This window comes from Daldinia loculata (assembly GCF_022478755.1).
Source record: "Daldinia loculata strain CBS 113971 unplaced genomic scaffold F4817scaffold_2, whole genome shotgun sequence".
NCBI lineage: Eukaryota > Fungi > Ascomycota > Sordariomycetes > Xylariales > Hypoxylaceae > Daldinia > Daldinia loculata.
The window spans coordinates 249,010-275,941 of NW_026054856.1; the positions used below are offsets into that span (position 1 = coordinate 249,010).

The window sequence follows — 26,932 nt, forward strand, 5'->3', positions numbered from 1 at the left end:
GTTTTTTCAGGGGGAACTGTCGAAGAGCAGATAGACCTGTCAAGTCTCATAAAACTCTAACTGCATTTGGGTCAATGCGGTCATTCAGATAGCCAGATACCTAACATGCCTAGGGTACTTTGTGGGCTTGGGTAGGTTAGCAAGGTATTGGTGATATACGCGAGCTTAACTACCTCCTACCTAGCTAGCTGCCGAGGACTTCTCGTTTATATGAACATGAACCTTAGAGTGGCGACTAATTTTAGCTAATTGGAGAATGATAGCTGTCAATATGTCTCCATGAGTCAGCCGAGCTGTGTTCGTCCACGAATGTGGGGGTAAATGATCCTTAGGAGGTATACGGAATACCTAGGAGGTAGCTTAAGAGCACTGAGCACTGGAGCGGCATCGTTGATTACCAGGCTTAGATTCTTTTTTATCCCTGTTATATAGATTTAAATTTCTACAGGCCTATTTTTATACAGCGGAGAGAAATAATATGCTAATGATTTTTTAAAAATTACAACTGACCTAATATAATGGTAATAAGTCTTTAAAAAAAAAAAACCTTGCTTTTTAAATATCTTCACTTTTCTCCCCCCACACTTCATTTGCCACATCGCCTCGCGTGCCTCGCGTGCCTCCTGTTACTAATAAGTACAATGCGAAATCATAGGCTAGTCCTAGCAACGTTTGATGTACTCATGCATCCAGCTCTTATTGCACAAGCCACCGTCCGAGGTGTATTACAAGCTCGCTTGATAACGGCCTCAAGGTGTACTGCTGCATAAAGACTGGCCACTCACCACTCGCGGAATCTAGTCCGACAGTAACGTGCATATAAAAACTACAAGCGATATAAAACTTGCATTTTAATAACATAGCCCTTGACAAGTACTGTACACAGGCCCTAGACTGCCCATAGCCCATAGCCCAGAGCCCAGAGCCCAGAACCCAGAACCCAGAACCCAGAGCATCTTGAATTGACGTGATAGCTTAATCCGAACTCTCGTCTCTTATACATAGTAGACCGGTCCTGGTCCTTCAAAGTAACCCCAAACCTTATCACGATCATGTATAATATACCTGTATGGTCTGTATGGTCTGTATGTCTAGTGCAAACACACTTTAATACCGAGCAAATCCCATTCTTCCATCTAAAAGCCTTCTTCCGCCCAACTCAGTATCCCGTTATGACGTCCCATGATCCCAGCATTCAGGGACCAGACCCAGTCTAATACAATTGCTCCGTCGAAGTTTACCAGCACGACCGGTCGAAGTTTGCCTCAATAGGAAGACAAAAAGAATCTAGATAGTTCGCGCGATCTTTCACACACACACACATACGCTTTCTCTCTTTCTCTCTCAGGAATCGTTTTACATCATAAATTATTACATTTTCCATAAATTATTACTTTTTCGAAACTCCTTGATCAATTTCGAGAAACGTAGAATATATCGACGACTTGACGTTGCCATATTTGTACCCCAACAATAACAAATCAACTCGAAGGACTCTGTGTACTCGGTGAAACTAAGCTACTAAGCTGTCACCCATCACAAGAACTATCAGAAACCTACAAAAGCTCGCTGCAAGCATGAACGCAGCCGTGGACACTGCGCGGAAATTTGACAATTGGTCAGAGGAGATTCCAACTTCATGGACTCCAACAATGTTCACATCACCTTTCGGTGAGAGCATCACAGCTCACGATTCTCAACTTTGGGCTAGCCCGGGTAACAATCTAGACGACTATTATAGGCCAAATCACCAATCCGCGCGGGAGGAATTAGTACATGATATAGATACAAGCGACAACGTAAGCAAATATTTATTTTCTTCAAATATTATAATTATAGGTACCTTGCATAGTTGCCCATTTTCGTGCTGGACTGTTTCTTCTTCTTTTCTAAACGTCACCAAGTTACTAACTAACTGGCGGGTTCAGTTTGATGCTGGTTATACAATTGACAACGCCGCCGTGGCAGCAGGCACGTTTCTTTACGACCAATATACAGGCACAAATGTATCTGGACAATCTACTCACCATGATTTAGATGACCCTTTTGCTGAGCACACAAGACGATCGGAAAATACCCAACCAAATGCCGGTGATGGAGCAATATTCGACGATAGCACCATACCGGCAACTATAATATCACCATCAACAAACCGCAATCGATTTTCTTCGAATAGTTCCGAGACGAATAAACTTTCGCCTCAATCAGCATTGGGAATATCCCCGGCGTCCGCCTCTTCGATGAACTGGATGGCGGACGGAGGTGACCCACCCTCTCCTCCGTCTCCAGCATGTAGCATCAATGCTGGCATCGACCACATGCCCCCGATCAAGAACAGGCGTAACCGCGAACGGAATCGCGTTGCGGCACACAAATGTCGGCAGAAGGCGAAGCAGAGCATGTCGGAACTGCAGACACGGGAACGGGAGCTAAGCCAGCAGAATCGGATACTTCTGGAGCATGCGGGTAGCTTACGGGACGAGATTCTGGATCTCAAGAATGAGATCCTCAAGCACAGTAATTGCGATAGCGATATTATCCAGAATTACATCTCGCGGGCGGCTCGCGAGGTACACTAATGTATATTGGAACTCGACTTCGCGGCGACTCACGACTGGGTGGTGGGCGAGGTTCTTCTCATCGTCTTGATATTTTGAGGGGGGGTTCTTGTTTGAGCGAGGATATCAATGAGTTTACTAAAAGAACGGACGTAAATGGTAAGATTACGACTAGGGCCATTTTTTCCCAAAGGGAATTTTTTCCAAGTATCTCACCTAGACCATTAGGTCTAATAATGACGGCGGTTTCGTCTGGGGCGTCAATTGGGCCTGCTGGACCCTAGTTCGCCAAGTACTTCCAAGTGGCTCTTGAAGGCTGGCATGACATGGGGTTTATCTGGCGCTTCGTCTTTCTTTTCTCACAAGGGGCCCTGGAGAGGAAGTTTTGTCCTTATGGGAGGTGGACGTATGGAGTCATGTCATAGTAGTTGACTGCGATATAGCACTGAATCGGTGGCCGGCGACACGTTTGTTCAACTCAAACAACAAGGCGACATGCCATAATCAATATGTTGAATCTTCAAAATTTGGGGAATTATAAAATGTAGTACCAAGACGGCTTGATAAAACTCGATGAGGAGTCATGGTCGATATTTCCAGACTCGTGTCGTAGGATTAAGTAGATACAGTTTAGTTGATACGGAAATACCAACAAATATGCAAGAATGAGAGTCCATAGTCAACTATGTTGAGGAATTCTCCGAGGGGATAAGAGCTTTATATATGCGAGCGCTGCTAGGAAGTGACTATGTATGTATGATAGATTGGAAGCATGCATAATATATACAGATCTCACCTGTCAACATATCGTCAGGGTACCCACCCGGCCCCCCAGTCCTAGCAGGGGATGTCAGTATCAGACGTATAGGAAAGCTTCGCGAAAAACAACCACTCCCAAATACTCAGCTCCCATGGAATCGCGACTAAGCAGCCGGGGGAGCTAGCGAACACGACCTCGCATCTTACTACAGTATGCGTCCCCCCCGTTTCCATTACGCCGTCAGCTGTACATTCGCCCCCGATCACTTGCCGATTACTTCCCTTTTCTTTCGACAATCCACAGAAACGGTTGACAGGGTACACGATGAGGTAATGTAAAGGGGGTGGACTGACTAAAGACTCTAGATTGTTCCCCTTACTTCTGACTAGTCATAATAACGTTATAAAAAAGGTGCCCTTTCTTAATCTCTTAATAAGTGACACTATATGCTATAGTATACATAACTTTACTGTCCTTTTATAAATTCCTTGATATCTTTTATAATTAAATTCTATTTTTATTTTATTTCTCTACTGTTGTAATCGTTAATAAATATGCTTATGAAAAGGAGTATTTAAATAAGACTTGACTTAGAATCGGTAGTTATTGAAGCCATTTTGCTAGTTTCCGTCTACTAGATGAAAACTATTGAGAATTATCACGATTGTTTACCCTAGTTAAGCTCTTCCGCCCCTTATGGTACAGCTATTTATAGGTAGAATGAGCATTATATACGTCACAATTGCCTCTTCTGGAACCGTGTCGAGCACCCGCGAGTCTTTCAGTTCAAGAAAAAGAAATTTAAAATCAATTCTATACTGTCACGAAATAGTTCTAAGGGATCCTACGTAGCCACTTGAACATAACTCAATCATAATTAACCATCAATGTAATATCAATTTGCATAGAGTATAGGTCAGGTGTTCTATAAGTAGTTCCCGTCTAATACATATCGTTACCTCACGAACGGATCCGGTTGCTTAACTTGGCAAGCTTACACCGGGTCAACAAGCCCATGCATCGTGAAGTCCTACTGTAATCGCTGCGACAGACAGCTTCCAATCTCGATTCTCGAGGTCTAGACCGATACGCTATCATGTTCGCGAGGGTAAGTTATCTATATGTATGAGAGCTGCTGCCCGGTCGAGATGTCTTATTTGACAATGATTGGCTCTGTACACTATGTAGACAGGAAGCAGTCTATAGTGTGGATCCGCTTGGATAGGTATATTAGCTGGGTATCAGAATATGTCATCACGACGCGGACGCGACACCCATGACATTTTCATAGGTAAACCGCACGACATAGACTAAAATCATACGATATTGTCTCATACATCCGTATGGCTAATGTAAGAGAGTAACATTACGAAAAAAACAATAGGAATAACAGCAGCCATTTCAATTCTACTCGTGCTGTTTTTTCCCCAGCGCTCTCAACCTCTCCCCCCAAACCCACAAAAGTAACGGCATGGGGAGACCTAGGGCTACGAAAATGAATGCCAGGAGACTGTTTCCCCAGCCGTAACCCAAGCTATCGTACAGTTGAGGGGCAAATATTGGAAAGACGAATCCTAGTATGTTGGATAGAAATCTCGTGGCAGCATTCGCCGAGGCACCCAGCTCGCCAAACATGTCAAGAGTGTATGCTAGCAGAGCTTGAGCTATAATTGAGCTCCCGCACGTGAATATGATAGCACCGATGTCAACCATGACCCAATAAATGCGGTATTCTGCTGCCCATCCGTACCAAAAGAGCCCCACAGGAATAAAGAGAACTCCAGGAAGCATATACGGAACGCGAAACTCAGGCCGATCCTCACCCTTATTCTTTGGTCGATCTCGTAACCGCCTATATATAATGTCCACTGCAGTAGCCAAAGTCAGAAATTGCCCCTAATAGAGAGCTTTCGCGGAATAACCCAACATACTAATTCTTGCCCCTATCTGCGCCGTCATACAAAAACCAATCGAGAAAGATAGGTAGTGTAAACTACCAATGAGGGCGGACTGCCCATACCAATCGATCCAGAGCGTTGCGAAAGTTGAGAGCATTAATGTATAGATACCAAAGTTCAAAGCAAGGACGAGAGATATAACCTGAATGATTGGACGCCGGATAAGGAGCCGAAGCGGTCGTCGAAGATAGATCGCTAGCCGGGAGAAAAGGTCTTTCCAGAACGCCCATTGCTGTGGAGATAAAACTGGCACGACCGACTCGGATCTCGCGACCGCCTTTCGACGTAGCAGAACCGGAGTGTACGACTCTTTGATGATAAAGACCCCCAATATAGTTATAAATGCGTCGAAGATGCTCACGATCCAGAAAAGCCACGGCCAGTAGACAAGCTGCACAACGACCCCGCCAACGATAGGACCCAGAGCCGGACCCAGATACGGAAGAAAAGAGGCGATGGCAAGTGACTTACCACGATCCTTCGCGTGGTACATATCCGCCATAACGGGGCCCGTAAGCTAATAAACCAAGAGAATAAGACTTCAAACGTATTTTCGAAGCTAACGAGCAACAATCATATTCATACGTACTATAATGCCGGCTCCCGCGCCCGTCGCAGCGAGAAACCTACCGGTAATCATCAAACCTGTGGATTTTCCCACCGGGCAAAGCGCATTCCATAGGATATACCAGGCGTTGCTGACGATCCAGATGTTCTTCCGACCATTCATCTCCGCGAGAGCAGCTATAAAGAATGGGCCAATCCCCAAACCGAGGAAGTAGATGGAGAGGGTGATCTGCGAAGTCGACGCGTCGATGTTTAGATCGTGAGATATGCTACCGAGGGCTGCTGCCATTATGCTGGCTGACATTAAAGTCACGAGCTGGCCGACAGAGAAGATAATACCGATTGAGACCTTCCGCCACTCGGGCCAGTTGTATGGATCGTTAGGGTCGTCGGGCCCGTCCCACGTTGCTCCGTATAGCTCGTGTAACCGTGCGAGACGCTTTTCAGCTTCGGCATCTCGGTTCGCAACTTGCGCTTCTAGCTGCCCCGGCAAGCTCTCGATTAGAGGCTCCGGGTTGGTCATCAGACCGGCTTCTTTCTTTTCGCCGGAGGACATGCTAACTACAGCCGTAGGTAGACAGGATCTGGCCAACAAGATAGGCAATATAGTTTAGGATGCTGGACAACTCGGTTCATGCGTTCGTAAGCTCTTATATATTCCTAAATAGGTACCTATATCGATATTCCTACACGAATCCGAGGAGGAAATCGCACCATCATCTACAAAACGATGCAATGACTCCAATACTGTACCCTGCTTTCCGGGTGACTCTTACTCTCGACAAGGGCCTAGCTTAATAGCATATGAAATATCCACAGATATAGCCGCTCCCGAAGAACCGTACGGCATACCATCTCACCTCCGTGACCGGGGATTGTTTCTATAGGAGAAATTATTAAGCCATCCCAGGATAAGCAGCCCGACACATTATGCTTCTCTATAGTAGCTGCCTAAAAGTGATAATAGTGTCCCGAGGTCGCTAGTTTTATCATACCTTGCTCGGTTCTACTATATATGGGGAAAATAAGGGGAAATCAAGAGACTTCGGAATTCCTTCCCGAAGGCTTAACGATGGTACGCTAGACAGGGGCCAGCCAGCCCCAGGCCATCCATCCAATAGAACTACATCAGAGGATCTGATAAATTCCCTTGGCATCAGCCAGTAACACCGGCGGTCTATTAGCGCCATCTGATAAGCCTTTTTGACCGGGATTCATTGTGGAACTTTGGTCGGAAACCCCAGAGCTAATGCACATGAGACCCGAAGAAGGCAGGTACATAGCATAGTTATCGTTATGTAGGTAGGGCTCGGAATCCGCGGTCTCCATCTGCTCATGGAGATTCTCACTGGACGAAAAGGGCGTAGCGTGCAAGACTGGAGATAGCGAGACGGGCTTAAGAAAGCTTGTTCGTTATAACAACCTGCTCACCCACCATGTAACTTGGAAGCATCCCCAAACCAAATTAGTAGAAAATAATAAAGTGGGCTAGTATAAAATATAAAATCCGTTAGTTAATACCCAATGAAATATGTTAAAGAGGCTTTAGAACACAGTAAAAATATTAAACGAAAGACTTTAGAAAGAGATAAACCCCTAGTTAAACTCGTATAGCAGATGCTCTGCTTCCTGTCTCCATATCCGAATAGCATCAGGGCTTTGACGCAAATGATAACTTCAATCTCTTTATAACTATTCTACAACGAAGTTGTGCATATTCTGTTTGATTGTATAGGTAGTATATACTACGCAGGGCTATTCGCAGTGTCAGATTGGTAATCATACTGAGAAATCAATGGCGTTTCTTTCTTCCCGTCTCTGTTTTCCCGCGTCTGGGGAAAATTATGACATCGCGTATTCGCCGACCATAGTGTAGTACAGGGTCTAAGTTTTTGCATCTCCCATAGGAATAATTAGCCGAGTATGTCTCACCAACTTAACATGTTTCGGTCCCGTCTTTGCTTCAAAGTTTGTGTAGTAAGTGGCTTCTTAAGTGGTCACGTTTGGCAGATCACCTCGCATATGCAGAATTCCGTGTCTATAGTAAGCCACAAGTCTCGTATATACAACATTAGGGAGTCATTACATGGGAGGTTTAAGTTTGACCGTTATATAGTTTACAATTCCTTGAGAGGCAACGAAGTTTTTTTCGTGCCTTCTAGTTCCACCTCGTGATATTAATTACGCTTATCTTTAGTTAAACTTCGAGATAGTCAGTATAAAGTCCATTGAAGGCTCGTATCATCCTATTCTATGCGGTAAAATTGTATTTGTGGCTTGCTAATTTGATGCCGCTAAAAAGATCTTATACTTTTAGGTAGGTTCTACCGCATGATTTACTACTCTCTTCAGCCAATACTAGGGCAGAATACGAAAGGGTGATGAATTGAAAGTTTTGATGCTGATTCTAGCTTGACCGTTACTGATTTCACCAGTTGGTGTGACTTTGCCTCAGCAAGGAGGCTGCTTATTACGTCAGTCTACATGAATTTAAATGTTGATCGAAGATAATTATACACGACAAAATGGGTACCTAGGTAATGCCGCTTATGTACTCAGATCGAAGTAGATAGCTGTATCCTAGGTAGTTATAATTATAGGATTTATCATGTATAACTATACCTCTTTACCTCCCAGTCTATGTGTGACTGTCAAGTTTTAGTGAATGGACTATCCAAGTTAAATAGGTACCTCCTAATTTATATTGTGAGTAACCTCCTAATCCTACGTTTTCTTAAACCACAGACTTACATACACATTTTCAGCAGATATTAATCATACCGGGCCTCGCCGGCGTCATCGGGTATATCTAGTGCTTATTTAGTGGAGCTCCGTCCCCAATGCTACCGAAAATCGACCGGCTTTTTGCAGTATGTGACTGGGCAAAGCTTTGGCAGCTAGGCGCAAAATTCTGTTCTACTCACAACCTCGCACAGGCTGCGATAAGCCGACAAGTTTGCGGCTCCGCGGAAAAAGAAGGGAGCGTGATTGTGACGGGCCTGGTGCTTGTCCAGAACGAATATAAATACAACAGGTCGCGGGGTTTGTCCCGTTCGTCCGTCGGATCTAATCCCATTGGATATTAAAATTCTCGCTGCCCCTCTGTCTATGTGTAAATACAGACCCAGCAAACATCATAAACGCAATGGGGATCACGTCTATCCCATCCGATCTGCTCGGAACACGAGCGGGAATCTTCCGAAGTGTGCTGTTGACAGCTACCGTAGCTACCGCGACATACTTAGCAGCCGGACTCGTTCTGCAGCCTAAAGGGGTCAAGAAACAGCTCATTACGCCGTCTCCGCGGACAAGAACTCTCCCGACACTCTCAGAAGAGGAGACCTTAACCCTCCCATATCCGCCCGACGCCCTTCCCGGGGGGAGAGATGTAGAGACTCCGTACGGTTCAATACGGGTCTATGAGTGGGGTCCCGAAGATGGGGAAAGGGTCCTTTTTGTTCACGGCATTAGTACGCCTACAGTATCGTTAGGTGATCTTGGACATGAATTTGTTGGTAAAGGGTGCCGTGTTATGCTCTTCGGTAAGTTATAGCCTCTCCCTCTTCTTGACCGTCGTATTGTGGATATATTACCTAGGTCAAGGAAGAAAACTGTTTTCTTACTATTTTCCCTATCAGATCTTTTTGGCCGCGGGTACTCGGACGCGCCTAGTGACCTCGTTTACGATGAGCGACTTTACGTAGCGCAGTTTCTGTTGGTCCTAGCATCATCCAAGTTATCATGGACAACGTTCAACCTTGTAGGATACTCTCTCGGCGGAGGCCTTTGTGTCTTATTCACGAGATATTTCCCGCATTTAGTTAGCTCGCTCACACTGGTAGCCAGCTGTGGCTTGATCCGGCCATACCATGTTGGCTGGAAGAGCCGGTTGCTCTATAACTCAGGATTACTCCCGGAGTTCCTAGTGAAAATACTAGTTCGAAGGAGGATACGGCCGAAGGCTGAGCAGCCGGCTGGTGTTGCAGGTAGCGCCGATATCGCGTCTGTCGAAACTAAGAAGCACTTACCAAATGGAGATAGCGATGCTAATGGCGGCGCCGGATTTGACAGTACATCCATCTCTAAATTTCGGCCGAAAGTCACTGTGTCCTCAATTGTGGGATGGCAGGTTGATCATCACGACGGGTTCGTCATGGCGTTCCTCAGCACAATTCGGAACGCCCCTATTTATGCCCCCCAGCAAGACTGGGTGGCTTTACATAAGATTCTTGAGTCTAGGAGACGATCCGAGCATGACAAAGAAGCCGGCCCGATTTCGGGACTCCGTGCCGGGAAAATTCTGATGATACTCGGGGAGGACGACCCTGTTGTCGTCAAGGATGAGACGATAGAAGATGCCCAGAATATACTCGGATATGACGGAGTGGAAATTGCTGTTTTACCTGGAGGGCATGAGATACCTATCTCGGCGAGTTCTCGTATTGCGAGTACGGTAGAAGCCTTTTGGCGTAAACATTTGGCTTGAGCAGGCTCTGTCGCTCGTAAAGCATTGGATATTTAGGAGTAGCCTTGAATAGATTATCTTTCTTGGAGGTACCTAGAATAGTTAGTTATAGATAATAAGCCCCTCTTAGTTGTTTGGCCCCAGTGATACGTTAATTAACCCTGAAAGGAGTTTTAGCTTAGGTCGCCAAGTCTAGAAATGAGTTCCCCCAAAGGACTGAGAAAGGCACAAGAAGTTATTCGTTTATAACCATCAATTCCTTCTCTTTAAAGAAAGAACCATAAAGGTAGATATATGGGGAAGAATATGTCATACATATGATATGATGGACATGGTTGTAGCATGACTAGTAAGTAAATAACCTGAGGGGGTTAGCTTTACAGTCACGCTTCGTTCATGGTTTTCGAAGACTCCAGCCCTCCACATGTATCGAATTATGGTCTTTCTGCTGTATCTGTAACGAAGCACTGTACTCTATAGTTGACTATTGTACTATATGCAACTCCAGCGGGCGAGTTGTTACCACCATACAATAGCGTGCTAAGCAGTAGATATACCCTTCATGTGGTCAATTTTACATATAACACTGACCTCACTCGACCTAACGACATGTCTATATACTTCGAAGCTCTATACGCTGACCGGTTCGCAAAACAGAACGCCATTTAGGAACATGGCAATAACAACTGTCCTTACATACATACCTCTATATGTGTGTCGGCCCACTCCTACAGGACCTCCAAGCGAGGTAAGACACTTCCGGAAAACAATAGTTTTAACTCAGCCTTTGTTCGTTTTATATAGTATGATATGCTGCATGGGTAATTCGCTAGCCGTTTCTGGGGCCACACGCCAAGTTCATTGGCGTCGGCTTTGAAAAGTCATTACCAATCGTATCAACCCCTAGATAGTTGGTGGTGTGGACAGGGTATGTTAACATGCATGCTACCACGTAGTGGTGCGTAGCCGTCCTGTCCGAAAGCAATCTGGGGATTGCTTACTGATTGCTTGCTGCCCACATGGCCTATCATATATATAGTTAAGCATCGACCCCAAGGGGGCGCTGACTTGGCGCCGACATGACCACGACTGACTGCTCAAACGGGCTACATAGTATGTAAGGATTATGTTAGATCAACGTCCAATGCCCCGAGTTGCTCAGAAAAGCATAGACCAAGAGCAGAAGGAGTGAATAGAACTTTCTTCTAATATCCACAGATAATATGCATGACACGTTGCTATGTCCACCTCCTGTCCATCTTCAACGTATATGGTTTGGAACGCTGGGGCCGAGGTCGAGCTAGGAGAATGCTGGATACCATTACAGGCATTTAGATAAATCGAACGTTTGTACATCGGACGATGAATGTAAGTTGAATATATAATATAGTATCTGCAAATGTGATTGGCAGATTTGCTAAGACTGCAATGAAACGCGGTATCACAACCGGACTTACAAACACTTGTAGTATACCATGGTCCATATATCGTGCGTAAGTCTAAAGAGGACGTGATGATCCTAACCTGTAAGGTAAGTTAACGATTTACCTATCAGAGATCAAATCACCGGGAACCTTTTGAGTTCATCCCGACAGAGGTGCGATGTAGATGGAAAGTAAAAGTATGCTTAGGGATCTTATGATGTAAGTTAATTCTTCAGTATAAGGAAATTACATCAAAGGTGTGTTGATCGAGGCTATTAAATGCTAGAAGCCGGTAGGGATGCGCCCCTTTACCCCGCAATTCCTTTTAAGTTCTGGATTGCAGGTGACGTAAGTACCTACCTAAGCAAATCAGAAGTGGAACATACCTATGAATCTGTTAGCGTTATCAGTCGTTTCATACCTGCTGCCCTCGCGAAACTCTAATCTCGCCTTAGCAGCTGTCCCTTTTTGCATTTGTAGCTTAATGTTCTCTACATGTACGAAGTAGTGGGGTACCTATCATTAGCAATATGCGCCAGTCTTTCTAGGCGCGCTAGCGTAGAGTTGTTTTAGCTAGCTGGCCAGTAGGCTTCCACCCCCTTCAAGCTAGTGTCGTTGATCTTTGGGTCTATTCGTAGCATGTTCCAGGAATCTGTATTAACTGAGCTACCCCATGCTACAATTGCTACAATTGCTGCAATTGCTGCAATTGTCTACAATTATCTGCAATATCCATCCATCGCGACTGCCTAGCTCTATATCGATCCTACCATATCTGAGATTCTAACAAACGTTAGCTTTCATTTAATTCGCCTTCTTCACACCTCTTTATATTTCCATATCCACTTCGATAAACCACCTTTTTGCCCAGCTCCAAAGTCCTGACCAAGCTGGCACCCTATCCGGCGTTGCATTTCCGTTAGTTATCCTACTTTCGGAAAGAATAACAACTGTTGAAAATCGACGCCATCTAGAAGCCCAGAAGCTTTGGTTAGGTACCCCGCTTAGAGCATCTTCAAAGAGGATCGAGTCAGTCGATGCTACACGGGTGAGCATCGTCACGTCAATCAGCAAGACACTTTCTTTGATAGTGCGCATTGGCGTCTTATTGCGTCAAAGAGGAAAAGAAACGGTTGATCGTATTGTCATCGCCACACCCATCAACCTATCAACCTATCAACCTATCAACCTAATCAACCTATCAACCTAATCAACCTATCAACTTCCTTATTTGACCTCTGCCGTACTATGCTTGTCACTTTCTAACCATCCATATTATTCGTGATATTGCCTACCACAAAGGAACATATTACTACCACATCTTGTTTCATTTCTTTGACTATTCTGCTGCCTTCTGTCTCTTTCCCACCTCGATTCTGTGTACCAATCGCCAAGTCGATCATCCCACACACAGCAAACTCAAGGTTTCACTTCTGCTACTTCTATAACGCCACATCATACCACCGCTCCAGTTGAAACACGCATTGTCCAATCTACATCGTGCGATTAAACCAACTAGGTACTAGTCAACTACATAAACCCGAGAATTCTCAACGCTCTTCAGCTAGTCATCCTCGTCATCCTCGTCATCACAACCTAAGCAATTAGAACTAGATCATTTACAAGTATCAACATGTCGAACGATAACACCAGTGGCCCCTCTAACGACCGCCGCGGCTCTATTACTTCCGCTACGTTCTCTAGTCTCTTCCAGCGAAGCAATTCGACCTCTGCTGGCAATGGCAATAGCCGCGAATCGGTCACATTCGCGGCGGCTAGAGACCAACGTCGACGGCTATCCGTTACTACGGTAGGGCTGTCTGGCACGTCACCCAACTCTGGAAATGCCACGTTTGGAATGCGCAGAGGCAGTATTTCCACCAACAACTCGGAATTGATCGATGAGAGCGCCATCGATGATGAGGAATCCTCCAAGACAGGAGCTACCTCTCCTTTCGCTCGTCGCATCAGCTTCGGCGCCCAGGCTATGCGTAATCTGCGCACTGGACCCGGAAGCCCTGGATCAACTGGTAGGACTCCCCAGCAGCCGAGACGTATTTCTAATGCAAATACACGTGCTCCACCCTCCAGTGCCTCGTCCGCCTCAGCTGCTGCGAGACGGGCAAGCACCCCTCAGGCAAGCAATGCATTACCTAACAGAGCCCCTTCTGACATGTTTTCTGTTCGGGCAGATAATGGATACAACTGGCCCGAGCAGCTTAGATCCCGTGCCGAAAGCAGTGTACAAGGTCATCGACCGAGTTTTGGACCTCATAGATACGGCTCGCCACCTCACGGCAACGGTCAACATGATCGCTCAAAATCCATTTCCGAAATGCCAGCTCCTCCTCAACAAGCTGCTACCGTAAAGCCGAAGCAGCCAGAAAGACCTAAGCCAGATTATATGCAAGAGCGCATTCTCAAGGGCGACTTCTATATGGATTGATTATGATTGTGTGTTGTATAGGGGAATTCCCACATTCATTGATTTGATGTGTTTTGGGAGCCAATCTTCCCAAGCTAACCCTTACAGGTTCGTGGTCACTGACAGGACCACGGGCCATGCGCTCTATCTGCTGTATTTCCATTGCACGCCGTCTCGTCAACCTACGTCGTTCGTTTCGACGATTTGTTTCTATGGCGTTGAGATGGGGAAATGCGGGGGATAACCGGGTAAATTGTCTTCTCAACGCGTACCTAAGCTCAGCCGAAGGAAGGCAGTATCGCTTGTGGGGATGACGTGACATTGGGAGAACCGACGGCGTTTTTCCAAATGATTTTGTTTGCCCTTTGCGGCCTATGATCAGCATTGTTCGGACTTCAAATGGCTTGTGTGAACAGTTACCAGAGCTCTACAGCCCAGTTGCATTTGTATGATATGGCGATGGATTAAAACAGTCTAAGTTATATCATTACAGGCATCAGAGAGGGTTAGGCATGCCTTAGGTATGTACGTAGATATTAGCAATAGGATCATTTGACGGGGAGATTTTTGGAAGCCAGTTCCTACACATTGTCTCTGCGCGGGTTTTACAAAGCAAGATAAGCTGCATTATTCAGACTGAAAATAAATCAAACAAATTCAAATTGGAGCTGATTGGCAATGACTGCTCGATAGATTAACAATAGTGGCAATTCGATTTTTCTACTGATGAGTGAGTATTTTACGCTACCTCTTAAAACATACCATAAGAACACGCAATCATTTGGACTCGTTCAAACGTCCCCATACGCCCGACCCAAACACCTCCTGCCCGCGACGTGCCAGGACCTAAGCCGATAGAAAAGAGAAAAGCATTACGCCAGTTCACCGTAAGCAATCCCGTCACGCGAGTATATATCCGGCTCCCGAAAGCAAATCCTAGCTCCGACGCCCTAGCAAGCAAGCTGTGTATCTGTCAGTGTATGTAGCGCGTAGATATGTAGGCACAATGCGTGCAGCACTGAAGTAGCGATCGATGAAATAACCCATAGAGGCGGAGTAGCGACAGTGAAGTGGAGAGTCGCCCAAACATGCATTTTTCCCTTTTCGTTCTTTTCTCGACATATCTCTTTTCCATCTTTTTCTTATATTCATCTTCTTCTTCTTCTTCTCTTCTCAACGCATATTTAGAGAGCGGGTAGGTATAATATCGTAGTAGTAGTGGTAGTAGTACAAGTAATTCGGTCCCTCTTCGTAGGAATGGGTTCTCATCAATGTGGTTTCAGAACTGGAAGAAATTCCCATTAGGTCCGTTTGGGGGCGGGGGGCCTGTGGCAAAGCCCTCGGATACTGGAGGGGGCCCGAGCATGTCGTTCTGCATCATATAGCGCATAGTGTCCTCGTACGAGACCGGGTCGCCGGGGCTGCCACCGCCAAATCCGGTTAGTGTGAGCCCGAGAGCCTGCTCAAACCCGTCTCCGAGACTACCGTAATCGAAATCGTTGGGCCCGAATGGTGAGGCCATCCAGGGCATTAACGATTGTTCAGGTCCCGGTCCCATTTGTAAATTCCCCCTTGGTGTCGGACCACCCGTCGGGTCGTACATAAAGGGCTGGTGAGGCTGCGGTGCTGTGCGCAGCCACGCTTGAAACGCCTGTGTGTTATTACTATCCACACCGGGCGGAGGCGGATTTGAGCCGCTGGTACGTGGTGGGCCGTTTCCGGTTGCTATTTCTGAAAGTAGTTGGAGTGGGGTGTTTGTTGGTTCGGGATTTGACTGAGGTTGATGTTGTTGCTGTTGTTGTTGCTGTTGTTGTTGCTGTTGTTGTTGCTGTTGTTGTTGCTGTTGCTGTTGCTGTTGCTGTTGTAAATGTGCGCCTACGTTGCTATTATCGTCACTTGGGGATACCGATCTCTTAGCGTGATGGGCTGCCACAAGCTCTGACTCTTCATCGCTTTGACCTGCCTTGCCTTGAGCCTGGCCCTGCCTATAAAACCAATTACGCAACATGGCCAAAACGAGGAGGAATTTGCTGGCAGGCCGCGACTTATCCGATGCGGCAACCTCTCGAAATTTCTCCAGCAGTTTCTCAAGATACTCGGCAACCTTCATATTGTCCTTGTTAATGACTTTACCTAATTCGGAATCCGAGTTGCTGGCGCTGAAATACATTTTTATCAACACGACCACGGCATAAGCAACCCGAACGAAACTAAAGATCGGGATGCAACGGATACTATGGACGTCCATAGACAGAAAGGTCTCGAAGATGCCATCAATGGCGGTAAGACATGACGACAGAGCGCTGATATGCGACGGGGTCAGAGAGTCATCTAAACCTGGAATGGGATCCCGAAGAGAGTCAGCATTACACGGAGGTCGATATTCCTCTGCACTCTTATCAACGTGTAATGCAATTTCGTGCATATACAAATTCAGTACATGGAAGCCAAGTACAAGGGATGCTGCTGAAGGTTAGCTAACACGATAACCCAGTTGGAATTGATACTAACGTACGCCTTTTATCTGATTTGGGGATAGATTCGCTATACTTGGAAAGGTCACGTTCGAACCCGCGAAGGGCATACTGTACTTTTTGCTCGGAGACATTGATGAAAACACTGGGATCGTCCATGGAGAACTGGATGCCTACGTCCTCAGCGAGTCGGTGCGTCCAGACAAGGTGGCAAAGGTACCTATCCGTGGGTGCCGCATCTGGAGAAGATTCTAGGATATCCATACACTCGGTCATAAATGACTGCCATCTAATTAGGTTCGGACGGTGCAAAGCCATGGATACATTCGAAGAAAGGAAGTAAACTGCGAGCCACGTCCGTCGTGCTTCGATCGAGGTAGGGTCTGGGAGAGGTTGTTTCCTGAAAGGATGGTCACGCCAAGTATACGGTACGAGTCGCGACTTTGGATTATACTTCCTCCGACCCAAGCCAATATCGATTGACATGACAGCCGCCAAATGTACAAACTGGTAAAACTTCAACTCCTCAAAATGCTCAGGTGGATAGTACCAGATGACGCTAACGAGGATCGACTGAACCAATTCCAAGGATTTCTTGCCTGAGATGATGATGTGATCGGCGAATATCTGCATGATCTCCTTAACTAACTGGCGTTGAAGCTTCGGCGTCTCAGATGAGGCAGCCGCGATAACAGCGAGAAATAGGATCGGCTTCGTCTTACGGACTTCGGTGGCAGTCGTACCTTCGGGAAAGACGACCGCCGGTAGATGAGGTACCATATCCTCCACATACCGAGTGAAGAGGGCGGTAGCTTCGCTCATGGTTATTAACCCACGATCGATTATATCTGGCGGCTGCTGCTCTAATCCAACGCTAGACTTAGGTGGTGCTGGCGAAGCGCTGGTCACACCAGGGGAGCCGGATATCGGTTCGGTGAACTTTCGTTTCTGACCCGCCATAGTTGTCGGTGGTGCTAATGGACGCTTCTCGGGCGAGGCAACAGGATGAGATTGAGGTTGAGGCTGAGGTTGAGGTTGGTGTTGGTGTTGATGTTGATGTTGATGTTGAGTTTGAGTGTCTCGAGGCGGAGCGCCCCAATCTCTTGCGGGTGCAGTATGATTGTATCCGAAGGTATGGTCCTCCGATGGGGGCGGATGGACGACATTGTTAGGTGTTCCTCTACTCGCCTGGAGGCTTGCAGTCAAAGCATCTATTTTCTTCTCCAGTTCCGCAACACGGCTATCCGTCTTTTTCTGCCTCTTACGTGTGGGCTGCGTCACGATGCAGTTCCTCCCTGCCTTCGCGCATCGCTTGCATGGTCCGTCCGGGTTCGCGGGATCGGGTTCACACTTCACCTTTAACCCACGACAAGCTTCGCAGGCTCGCGGCCGCTTAGGATCGTTCGGATCATGCGCCGCATTGGGGGTATCGCTGTTAGCCGAATGCGAATGACCGTTCGGGGTTTGGGGGGTGAAGCCGGTCGTGGAAGCTGGCGGTGATGGACCAGCTGCTTGAGCTTGAAGCTGCTGTTGAAGTGGTGAATCGGGGAGTTCTGGTTGTGTTGATGCTTGGACTGGTGCAGGTCCTGATGATATTGATAATGATAATGACGATGATGTTGAAGTTGAAGTTGAAGTTAATGTTGAAGCGGGGATTCCTACGGCGGCCACTTGAGATGATAGCGTATTCTTTGGACCGTTGACGATAATTGAGTCCTCACCGGCATCACGAAGACGTGGGTCAAGTGAAGCTGGATCCATCTCGAACTTTTTTCTTTTTCTCCGCCCCCCGAAAAAAAAAAGATCGAGATGCCCGCTTACCGGCTTGGTGCTAGAGGCTCACACGTACAATTGCGTACAATGTCGCAGTAGTAGATGACCGACTCGGCGGTTGTAACGGTCAACATAACACCCGGCGGCCGACGGTATGAGATGTACATGGGAGGGAAATCAACGGGTAGGAATTTCGTCGACGAGTGGCTGGACTTTGGGGCCTTGGGTCTTTACTTGGTGTTACAAAGAACTGGGGCAACCCGTTCCGGTTCCACTCTTTTAACTACCTTTGAGGTAGGAGGTACCTAACCTATGACGGACTTTACCTGGGCAGTTTCTGCTTTTCCACTACTTCCGAAACTGCTTTACCCCTTTCTCTTATTCTCTTATTGATACATAAGAAGTAGGTATATTGTCGAACTTGAATTTTGTGAGAAGTTCTCAAGTATAAGAAAGTGTTTAAGCCTCAATTATTCATATTTCATGATGCATTTAGGATTTAATTCTGGCTAGTAGCTGCCGTCATCAGATCGACGGGTTTGAATGTGGACCAATCCCGACAATCCCGACAAACAAGCATCATAGGTCGTCATCTTTCGTGCGTAACTCAAACAACCCCACATCATCATATAATTCATTCAAAGATTAGTCCGTATAAGATAACTTCCGACTTGAAAGTACGCTGTCACGAAAGTTTCCAGGCAAATATTTCATAGTTCATACCTAAAAGATACTCATATGCCATCTCTTACCTTTAACTCAATTTTAGAAATAGCATACAACATATATCACGTTAATATGCGTTCGCCTGAAAGCAACAACTAGCCTACAGTAGACTTTAACCACGTGATGCACACACTATAATTATTTCTATAACAACAAGACAAGCGCTCATCTACTTTAATAATTTATGCTAAGTATAAATAAATGTAGCAGAAATCTCTCTCGACCAATGCCTATTTCTTTACTATGAGTTAAACTAGCTATTGGTAATACTCTTAGATTATCTTACAGGATGTAGTAGCCCGACAAAGTTCACCTTGATAGGAGTGCTGAGTATGTCTTATTAAAGGGAGCTCGTTTTAGAGTTGAGACATAAGCTATGTTAAAGTATTTGAATAGTTTCGTGTTCCTTAAGATAAAGGATAAGATAATATATAAATCTTACCAAGCTAACATTAGAAAGTGGTTCTATTTGTGACTACCTTCGTTTCATCAAGATTCCAAAATACCACCTTGATCTGATATGGATAACTTTCAATAAATGACCGCTAATGATGCAATATCATTGAACTATCAAATATATTCCCATGCAACTATTAAATGCTTAACGAAAGTTCCTACTAGGTAGCATGTTACTTACGGGTGGCCAGCACAGCCAGAATAAATAGAACAGATTAGTAGCAGATTAATCATCTCTCTTAAAAGAAATGGTCGCCGATGTCAGCTCGGTGTTACGGGATTACACCGAGGACTATTATGTAAGGAATCAAACTAAAACTAAAAGCAATGCGAAGCAGATGTGTGTATAGGATCGGGTCGGTCTTATGAGAAATTCGTCTGAGACCATGGCGGCTATGAAGATTTTAGGGGCGTTGTATTGTGCGGTGATACGAAAGAAGCAAGTTAGAAGAGGCGGTTACAATGTGCTTCTTTCAGTAAAGTTGTCATTGTTCTACAGTGAGCGTACTACCTTCTTGAGTCGTCAAGAAACACGTAATCAGGTGCTGTGGCGTAATCAATTGAGTACTTGACGAAAGAGTGACGCTGCAGAGAAGATCATCATACCAACCTAATTTATCTGTCCATCGTTAGAAGCATCCGGCTGCATGAGACATGTCCAGATTGGGAGTAGATACTCGTCATATCGTGGGACTACGCTACCAAAAGTACCTCATATGTGCCTGTTCGTGGTTCTTAAAGCTTATAGGTAACTACCTGTTATTGGTTTAAACTAACATATAACCAACAAGTCGGAAGTACCGTATCATGAAAGATACGTCTGCCAAGCCCATTCCATGATGCCTTTAGAGCTAGCCCTTGGAGAATGTAGGTTTTCTCTCTTAGCGAACTCAGATGTCTCGATCTCACATTCATGGTTGCTAACACGAAATAGATCCACGACTTGTTGATAACATTCAAAACTATTAACGTTGACTATCTTAGAAGAACTTTGGTATTAACTACCCGTATTCAAATATAGTCTCTACCAAGATTACAAGGTGTAAGCCCCAGTGCAGATAGCCGTGCGCAGGTCACAAGGACTCGGGAGAAACGCTCACGAAACGGATGAAGGTCTGTTTCGTGCGTAGGTCTCAGATCTGCTTGCTCGTTGCCCTTGCGTAGGAAATTCGGCAACAGTTCAATCATACCATATATGCACGTAAATAGGGTAACGCTATGACATTTCACCTTTTCGGTAATACCAAATTTGCCTAGTCGATCTTAGCCGCATTCAAAATTAAATCCCCCCGGGTTGTCCGATGGGTATAAAGCTGGTGCACGTGGATATGGGCTGACATGTCATATTAGACCCCTGGCTCACTTCCCTGGAGATGAGTAGGTACCGCTCTTTTGAGTACATACGGGGTGAAGATAACGAATGGTACCCGGGTATTACCGTAAACGGGTAGCGAAACAAAATTCGTCGTCGAGTAGGTACCAGTTCATGCCGGGTTCATGCTCGGAGGGAGATAGCAAGGATCTCGATAGGAACAAAAACCAATATTTCCAAAATGAGGAACCCATGAACCCCCCAGCTTAAGTACGTACATGGCACGGTGACGACAGTTGAGACATTCTTGAGTTAAGACAAGGCCATTATCGCTTCGGTTCGCCCTTATCCTTATCCCTATATCTAGCATATTATATACCATAGTAGGTATCCTCAGCTGCAGATTTAATTATTAAAGTCAGGGATGTTCATAACCCCAAGTGTCAACCCCTGCTACTGCATAACAAACAAAATGGGCCTTGGGCCCTTGCGCTACCCTCTTGTTTTCTTAGCTGGGAACGAATTTCGAGAAGAATTCTCGCTTAAGTCTTCCGCACCCGTTCACCGTCGATTGGTGACTGCGTAAGTCCAGTATAAGCTTCAATTCCAACTTCGGATTCGGAGCCGGTATATGTATTCCCTCGCCGGCAAGCGAAGAGGGCTTCTCACCTCAGCGACAAGCCAACCGGTATTGCTTCGGGGGTGAAGGCTTAAGACTCCGGTCCCGATATGTCTATCGTCCATGCCCGGCTCTCGATCATAGGAAGCAGTGATGACCTCGCGACACCAGTAGCCGATCGTATCCAGACCGACCTCGTACCGCTCACCAGCGAAGGATCTAAGATCATTGCCTCGGGTGTGATTCTGTTTCTCCTCACCGCGTTATGGACCGCCCTACGATTTTGGAGCCTTCGACGAAGTGGTCGAGCATTCATGGTGGATGATGGATTGAACCTAGGAGCGGTGGTCCTGTTCTATGGCCTCATAGCGATGGATTTCTCTATGGTGCTAGCAGGCGGTATGGGCCATCATGTCGGAGAGCTACAGGATTGGCACGTGGTGCGACTTATGAAGGTTCGTCAGTCTATCAATTAAATGCCACAAGGCGACTCCACGACGACCTTCTAGTTCCTAGCCCCTTGCTATGGGGAACAAAATGCAAGCACTAACAAGTATAATCACTACAGACTATTTATGCTGGCCAATTCCTATATGCGGCTTCGCTCGGCCTGATAAAAATCAGTGCTATCCTGATGCTGATACGTATCTTCTTCGACCACCGGTTCAAGCTTGCTGCTATAGCTACCTTAGTTTTCACCGTCATTTGGATGGTTGTGAGTATGCTCATCGAGTTTCTAATATGCCAGCCAATTGAAATGAACTGGCACATTCGAATGGCCGGTACCTGCGGAGATCAGAAAGCGGCTTTCGCAGCAATGAGCGTCATCAATATCATAAATCAACTCATGATCTTAGCCCTACCTCTACCTATGATCTTGAAACTTCAGATGGAATGGCGGTACAAAGTTGTCACCATTTGCATATTTAGTATTGGTATACTGTGAGAAAGACTCGTCTCCCGAACAGCCAGCATCTAAGCTAATACATTCTTCACCACATAGTACATTAATATTTGGCGGCATTCACCTTTCTACGATTATATGGGTCGACTTTACCGATGTACCATACACAATAGTACACACAACCCTTTATGGAACATGTGAGGCCGGCATCGCTATCATAGTGTCCAGCTGCCCCCTCCTTCGACCTGTATTCGACACAGTGCTCTCAATGCGTTCATCCAGAGACACAACATGGAGAGGCAAAGGCACGATTCTCACACTATCCAGGACGCGTAAAAGCACAAAATCAAGCGGATTCACTCGGATGGGTACTGAGTCGCGAGAGGAGCTCGAGCTAGGTAATATGGGAGCGCATCGAGCCAAGCGAGATACGTTCATTACAGTAGGCAAACGGCCTACATTCCGCGATGACGACGATAACAGCTCTTTACAAAAGATTGTGGTGACGAGCGAGACTATCGTCAGTAGAATCAAAGGAGAGCTCTAATTTTAATCCAACTTCTTCGCTTTTTCGATTGGGTTATCTAGGGTCTAGAAAAAATCAAACCGAGCCGCGAGGCTCACTTGCAACGGACGTTATAATTGTATTTGGGACGGAGTTGCCATAATCGAATTCAACACGCGTTTATAACACTGCTGCTTAAACCTGAACGGCGATTCAGGTGGTAGTTGTATGTTTCGGTTTGGAGCTATAGCTCCTTTCATCTCCTCGATGTATCACTATCACCGTACGACATGGGCATTGTTTCCAAAGGCATGTGTTTACGCCGGTGGACACCATTTTCCTTATTGTATACTCATATAGGCCATAATTAATTTACGGCAGGGCATGAGCTTAGCTAGACGACGTCTAGTCAGTGTTGGATAATAATCGGGACAATGATTACCGAGGCGCTAAATGGATATCTGGTCTATGCGATATGGGAGGATTGAATTTGGACGAGAAGCACGAGGACACACTGGCTCATAATTGTTATAGGAGATTGAAGATAAAGAAACTAATGTCAGATTGGATTGACAATTTTCATATAGAAAATAAACCAGACTAAGACATCGTTATATCAGCCGTATACAACTTCGAGCGCTTACTATTCCCTTCCATCTCCGTGACGTCTTCGAGCAGTCGTTTTCCCTGAGTTCCCGAGTCTTCTCTATTATCTCGGTTCTCAGTGATCATATCAAGCATCGGTCTATGTAATGACTCAGGGAAGGCATTCCTCACAATCCAAGGCAACCTTCCTACAGGCCATCGAGTATTGATTGCCTGTTTGATCATCCTCATGGTAATCTTTGAGGTGAAATTGAGCTCTCTCTCGGTCTCAGACCCAGTGAGGCCTTCTAAAGCCTCGCAGAATGTATCCCAGCCGGTGACCATGCGGAGGGGTAGATGGCTTGAGACATCGCCGGGTCGTAGAGTCAAGCCGAATGTACAAGCGCCTAGGTCCGCTCCGTATTTAAAGAAATCATCCAACGTGTTGAGATACGCATCGACAGCTGTGGTTTTTCATGGATTTCTGACGGCGAGACGAACAAAGTCGGTCCAAACCGTCGCCAAAGGAGTAAGGTGCGCATTAGGATCGGCACCGTGTTGAAGTAATAGTGAATAGACACCACACTTCAATGCATTATTGAAGGATTGGACCCTGTCATCCACCTGCATATCATATTCGGGACTCTTGCAATACCAATGGATCGCACTCTCTACCCTCCGCCTTGGCTCGAAAAAATCGCATATGCCAATAGAAATAAAGAGATTAGCCCAACATGACATCGAGACTGATCGGTCTCGAACATAAGACAAACCCCCACGTTTCCGCTTCAAACTATCTATACTATACTCATCTCCCATCCAAACACACGGATTATGAATACGTAAGAGTACACGAGGCGGTAACAATATAGCATCGTTTGGATCATACCTATTCCGGAGCAGCAGGTGCAAGACTCTTACCGCACTTGGGGAAAAAGAAAATCTGATACCCAAGTTTACCAGGTTCAACGAAGCATCTGGATATTTCGTTCGAAAATAATCCACATCGCTGGAAAGCTTCTTGCTGATATATTTGACTGCATACTCGCCCAGGCCCGGGAAGGTTATAGTAAGGAGAAAGACCGATAGCCTTGAGGAGTTAGGTAGATATCCAACAGGTATTTTCCATAGCTCAGTGTGACTGATGATCTCGTTTCCATTCTTAGGATATACTATCGACGTAGATAATCTCTCAAGGCAGTCGACAAGTGTATAAACTACCGCTTCATCTACCCCCTCTTTCTTCGCACTTTCTGCATATACTAGTGGTATAAGAGAATTGAGCTGGGAAACGCTGACATGCTCGCGAGTTGAACTACCCCTATCGAGCGTCTTCCATACACCCATCTTAAGACAAGCCACGCATGCTCTTAGTATGGATAGGCTTGTGTTAAACCCTTTGCCACTTCTGATATGGATGTACTCGACCATTTCAGGAGTCTTGAGATAGTCTAAAGCAATCCGATGGATGAACTGTAGTACCTTTCCTTTAATCTCAAGTATACCATGGCACTTTGCATTAAATCTGCGGGTTGCTTGCTTGCTCGTGACGGGATTTGAGATCGGTACAAATAAGCGCCTCTTTTTGCATAGTAATTGCATAATCTGGATTGTCGTGCTCGCACTCATGTAACAGGGTTACTACCCAAGGCATCAACCATGAAGTTGAATCAGATAGAATGTTATACTTCTGCACTTGCACTTGCATTTGCAACAAGCGAGCCGACTTGCGATGGTATATTGGATCCACGGAGTCCAGCATTTGCCTGTAAAACGCTTCAAGACTTTTAGGTAGAGTGTCGAGCCTAGCGTTTAAATCTTCCATCGTATCGTAGTTTGTTAGGCCATTCCGAAGCGATTGGGTAACCAAAGTAACCTATAGGAATACACCTCTAGCAGTATCGGCAATCTTTTGAGGAACGACTGGGCTGTTTGTACATCTAGACCCAGGGCTGACCATCGAGGATGAGTCACCAAGCGACTTTGAGCATAGCTCACAATATCATCTCTAGTCAACTCATGTATGGAAAGAACAGAATATTTTGTAGTGCCGAACTGATCTAGGAATTCATTTAAGGGTCGACTAGCGACACAGAGCCTAATCCTCGATGAATTTGCGATTTCTGTAAGAGTTTGGGAGATCTCGGTGTAATCCCCATCGAATTCGTCCAGTCCATCAACAAAGAAGCAAAACCGAACAGTTGATGTATTGTTCGCATTGATTGCCTGTAGGCATTCAACAAATTCCTTAAACTTCCAATCCTGTCCAGCCGCGTCGGGTAAGTAAGCAACTTCCCATCGAGATGGGCAAACTTCAGCAATCAGCTCCGGACACTGTCTGAAAATATCGTAGAGAAGAGACTGGAATAGGCCTTTGGCCGATTTCTGCATAGAGATGCCCGCAGACCAAAAGAAGTGGCTAGCAACGATAACTTTTTCAGGGGCTGCCCAAAGCTTTGCAGCCTCTTTTGTCTTTGCATGATCTACCAGAAACTTCATCAGTGTCGACTTTCCACTGCCCGGCTTGCCTGATATCCAAAAGACACCATCGGAACTGCGGAGCCATGTAAAAAACTTTTGGCCATCTGTTGCCTCTTGGTCAGATGTTTCGAATATCCAACTGAAAGTACGTTTATGAGCTTCGGTGATGTTCTCGTGTCTTGCTGATCTGGACCAATAATCTAGGCTACTTAGAATCATCTGCTCCTTCACAAAATTACGCTCCACCATGGATATGTGAGATACTTTGGCCGTTAAGTCATCAATTTCGGCAGCCGAGAATATGTAGTCGGATTTAGGAAGCTTTGAATTATGAAGTAGAAGTTTTATCTCTCGAAGATGAGATGAGACATCTTCTGGTCTGTCTGAATTTTGGAGCTGAAGATGTTTGCTTTGTTCTTCGAGGTTTTGTAATTTCTGGTTTATGCTTTGGAGCCATTTGGCTGGCTGAACCCCGAGTACTTACGCCATCGGCGCGCAGACGACAACTCAAATCAGAGAGCTGTTTACATATTCCCTCTAAGGTTGGGTTGGAATTCGAAGTACCCGTGGTAGACTTATAAACCTCGGCACTGGTAGAAAGTAATTTACTTGTAAACTCAATGAACTGAAGAACATTTCCTGCAAGCGCTATAGCAGATAAAGGCTCCATATCGTTGATCTAGAACTCTTAATCTTATAGTTATTTCCGATATAACGAGAACTCATGTCAGATTGTATCATTGTTCTGTGTGCTTAGGTCCATCTTAAGAGGTAGATATCTTTTTATAAGGCTGGGTCAGGCAGAAAGAGAGGCATATTTGGGGGCAGATTTGAGCTGCAACGATGCATATACATATACCTACATATAGACCTGATTCGTACATGATGTGAATATTTTTAACATATAATTCATATTAGAAACGAGTTAAAGAAACCGAGT

General features: G+C 45.7%; 7 protein-coding genes across 7 annotated transcripts; 4 read left to right on the forward strand and 3 right to left on the reverse strand.

Annotated features, from left to right (window-relative positions):
* Positions 1–875: 875 nt before the first annotated feature.
* On the forward strand, positions 876–3,306 carry F4817DRAFT_323385 (uncharacterized protein). The gene is made up of 2 exons (XM_049301506.1): positions 876–1,799; positions 1,929–3,306. Exons 1-2 carry the CDS (start codon positions 1,578–1,580, stop codon positions 2,577–2,579), a joined length of 873 nt encoding a protein of 290 aa, XP_049163455.1. The 5' UTR covers positions 876–1,577; the 3' UTR covers positions 2,580–3,306.
* Positions 3,307–4,725: 1,419 nt separating this feature from the next.
* F4817DRAFT_311326 (putative florfenicol exporter) lies at positions 4,726–6,399 on the reverse strand (the record flags this gene model as incomplete). Its single annotated transcript, XM_049299981.1, has 3 exons — positions 4,726–5,186; positions 5,250–5,793; positions 5,866–6,399. 3 exons carry the CDS (start codon positions 6,397–6,399, stop codon positions 4,726–4,728), a joined length of 1,539 nt encoding a protein of 512 aa, XP_049163456.1.
* Positions 6,400–8,988: 2,589 nt separating this feature from the next.
* On the forward strand, positions 8,989–10,329 carry F4817DRAFT_311327 (alpha/beta-hydrolase; the record flags this gene model as incomplete). The annotated part of the gene is made up of 2 exons (XM_049299982.1): positions 8,989–9,385; positions 9,482–10,329. The coding sequence occupies 2 exons, from the start codon at positions 8,989–8,991 to the stop codon at positions 10,327–10,329; spliced, it is 1,245 nt and encodes a 414-aa protein (XP_049163457.1).
* A 2,551-nt stretch (positions 10,330–12,880) lies between these two features.
* F4817DRAFT_323413 (uncharacterized protein) lies at positions 12,881–14,836 on the forward strand. The gene is given in 2 exon segments (XM_049301507.1): positions 12,881–12,907; positions 12,925–14,836. 1 exon segment carries the CDS (start codon positions 13,366–13,368, stop codon positions 14,176–14,178), a length of 813 nt encoding a protein of 270 aa, XP_049163458.1. The 5' UTR covers positions 12,881–12,907; positions 12,925–13,365; the 3' UTR covers positions 14,179–14,836.
* Positions 14,837–15,436: 600 nt separating this feature from the next.
* F4817DRAFT_355754 (uncharacterized protein) lies at positions 15,437–18,392 on the reverse strand (the record flags this gene model as incomplete). Its single annotated transcript, XM_049305695.1, has 2 exons — positions 15,437–16,620; positions 16,673–18,392. The coding sequence occupies 2 exons, from the start codon at positions 18,390–18,392 to the stop codon at positions 15,437–15,439; spliced, it is 2,904 nt and encodes a 967-aa protein (XP_049163459.1).
* Positions 18,393–21,140: 2,748 nt separating this feature from the next.
* On the forward strand, positions 21,141–23,548 carry F4817DRAFT_323417 (uncharacterized protein). Its single transcript, XM_049301508.1, has 3 exons — positions 21,141–21,972; positions 22,086–22,459; positions 22,521–23,548. The coding sequence occupies exons 1-3, from the start codon at positions 21,628–21,630 to the stop codon at positions 22,966–22,968; spliced, it is 1,167 nt and encodes a 388-aa protein (XP_049163460.1). The 5' UTR covers positions 21,141–21,627; the 3' UTR covers positions 22,969–23,548.
* Positions 23,549–25,205: 1,657 nt separating this feature from the next.
* On the reverse strand, positions 25,206–26,662 carry F4817DRAFT_364717 (uncharacterized protein; the record flags this gene model as incomplete). The annotated part of the gene is made up of 2 exons (XM_049306783.1): positions 25,206–26,388; positions 26,477–26,662. 2 exons carry the CDS (start codon positions 26,660–26,662, stop codon positions 25,351–25,353), a joined length of 1,224 nt encoding a protein of 407 aa, XP_049163461.1. The 3' UTR covers positions 25,206–25,350.
* Between the last annotated feature and the right edge of the window lie 270 nt (positions 26,663–26,932).

Excerpts from the sequence above, each read along its gene's own strand:
- F4817DRAFT_323413 (XM_049301507.1), top strand. The coding sequence starts at position 13,366 with ATGTCGAACGATAACACCAGTGGCCCCTCTAACGACCGCCGCGGCTCT.
- F4817DRAFT_323417 (XM_049301508.1), top strand. The coding sequence starts at position 21,628 with ATGTCTATCGTCCATGCCCGGCTCTCGATCATAGGAAGCAGTGATGAC. Across the intron at positions 21,973-22,085 it reads ACGTGGTGCGACTTATGAAG|ACTATTTATGCTGGCCAATT; the intron begins GTTCGTCAGTCT and ends TAATCACTACAG. Across the intron at positions 22,460-22,520 it reads ATATTTAGTATTGGTATACT|TACATTAATATTTGGCGGCA; the intron begins GTGAGAAAGACT and ends TTCACCACATAG.
- F4817DRAFT_323385 (XM_049301506.1), top strand. The coding sequence starts at position 1,578 with ATGAACGCAGCCGTGGACACTGCGCGGAAATTTGACAATTGGTCAGAG. Across the intron at positions 1,800-1,928 it reads ATATAGATACAAGCGACAAC|TTTGATGCTGGTTATACAAT; the intron begins GTAAGCAAATAT and ends TGGCGGGTTCAG.